The sequence below is a fragment of the Nanorana parkeri genome, unplaced genomic scaffold (genome assembly GCF_000935625.1).
Source record: "Nanorana parkeri isolate BGI_ZX_2015 unplaced genomic scaffold, ASM93562v1 scaffold3509, whole genome shotgun sequence".
Taxonomy (NCBI): domain Eukaryota; kingdom Metazoa; phylum Chordata; class Amphibia; order Anura; family Dicroglossidae; genus Nanorana; species Nanorana parkeri.
Window position 1 is genome coordinate 17,918 of NW_017309777.1, and position 1,971 is coordinate 19,888.

The following is a 1,971-nucleotide window of genomic DNA, read 5'->3' on the forward strand; positions in this document are numbered from 1 at the left end:
ACCCTGGCCCCTGTAAGAGAAGGCTGAGAACGTAGACCAGTGCAGCCAGTCTGATGGTCATGTCTACCACATGGAACATACAACATGCCGAATAGTTTCCACGTCAGGTTTTGATGGTGGCAAGGGCTAAATGATGTTCTACCCCGACTGAAGAACGAACGGAACGAGGCCCAGCAACCAGATGCGTTCCACGCACGATGATGAGGGAGGTAGAGACTCCACAATGCCTCTCAGAGCCGGGGCTCCAGAAGCCGGGACGGGTGGACGATTGGCCCCTGGTATAACCGATCTGGCAGGGGCCACAGAACGTCGGCTGATAAGATGGAAGATTGCCAGAGCTAGGAGAAGGACTGGAATTGATGACATCAGCCAATCAGCCAGCGGGCCCCGCCCATTGGAAGGGGGACACTTACTTGGGCATGAAAGCTCCTCCCGTCATCAGAGGTTCGTCGTCATCCAATCCATCGAAGAGCTGCGACTTGGCGGTCCCGGCCGCGTGGAGGGCTTTGGGGCGCACCCTGGCGGCAGGACGCGGGGTCAGCTTGTAATGCGTCGGGGTGGCGAGCGCCTTCTGAGCCGCGGGATTGGTCGGCTTCAGACGCTGAAATACAGACAACAAAAATCACAATACTAAAAGAGGAAATGATGTCATAGCCGGGGGCCTGGCCCCCAGGGGCCCACATCTCACCGTAACCCTCGTCACTCCCGGGACCCTCATCTCACCGTAACCCTCGTCACTCCCGGGGCCCACATCTCACCGTAACCCTCGTCACTCCCGGGGCCCTCATCTCACTACAACACTCTACTCCCGGGACCCTCATCTCACTAGAACACACTACTCCCAGGGGCCCTTCTCATTCAGGAAGTCGGGTGGCGTCTAATGACCCGGCTTTCCGCTTACCAAGAAAGTCGCCTCTCACCTTGTCCGGCCCGTCACCCCCGGGGCCCCTCCAGCCAGAACGCGGCCTTCCTCTGGTACCCAGCCGGAGCATCATGGAAGCCGTGCGCGGAGTAATGACGCAGCGCCCTGCTTTCTGATTGGCCGGCTCCCTGATCATTAGGTGACGAGGGAGCATGAAGCCAGCTTCCTGGTCAATCAGAACGCCGAGTCATTACACCGCGCACAGCTTCCTGATTGGCCGGGAAGTCTGCTCCATGCTCTCTCATCACAAGTGACAAGGGAGCATGGAGACGCTTCCCGGCCAATCAGGAAACCGGGCCCCGTGTAATGACTCGGCGCCCTGATGCAGGAAGTATCGGCTAGGCGAGTACTCTCCCAAATACGTGGTATCGGTATCAGCGCATCCCTAACCACACCCCATGGAGAGTCCTCCTGCCTATAGAGATCCCTACACTTCCCCAGCACCTGACCAAGCTTGGCCCCTAGGAACATCTCCGCTATAGACATGGATGGGAGACGCTCAGCCCGAGGTCCTGGAGGATGACATGGCTGACCGTCCAGCTGTAGTAGGGAGCGAGTTCCCGCCGGGATTGGGTGTTACTTTGATATCCCTCTGAGGGGGGACTCTGCATGATGCCAGATATAGATCATTCTAGCCTCCAGAAGTCACGACTACTCACCTCCTCCTTCTTCTTGGGGTCATCTATGAGGTTTCTGAAGAGAGGGGAGTCCCCGTATGGAGAGTAGGCCAGGGCATTGATTTGCTGCTGGAGAGCCAATTGCTGGGCAGCCGCTGCATTGGGGTCACTCAGAGCTAGAGGAGAGAAACAAAAAGGGTCTTCAGGAGGAGAGAAACAGAAAGGGTCTTCAGGAGGAAAGAACAGAAAAAGGGTCTTCAGGAGGAAAGGACAGAAAAGGGTCTTCAGGAGGAAAGGACAGAAAAGGGTCTTCAGGAGGAGAGAAACAGAAAAGGGACTTCAGGAGGAAAGAACAGAAAAGGGTCTTCAGGAGGAAAGAACAGAAAAGGGTCTTCAGGAGGAAAGAACAGAAAAGGGTCTTCAGGAGGAAAG

General features: G+C 56.4%; 1 protein-coding gene across 1 annotated transcript in view; it reads right to left on the reverse strand.

Annotated features, from left to right (window-relative positions):
• LOC108803224 (nuclear pore complex protein Nup98-Nup96-like) overlaps positions 1-1,971 on the reverse strand; it is a gene marked incomplete at both ends in the record, with an annotated part of 46,228 nt that overhangs the window by 17,853 nt on the left and 26,404 nt on the right. The window contains 2 exon segments of the mRNA XM_018575065.1: positions 143-313; positions 411-601. Coding sequence (XP_018430567.1) covers positions 143-313; positions 411-601 — 362 coding nt within the window.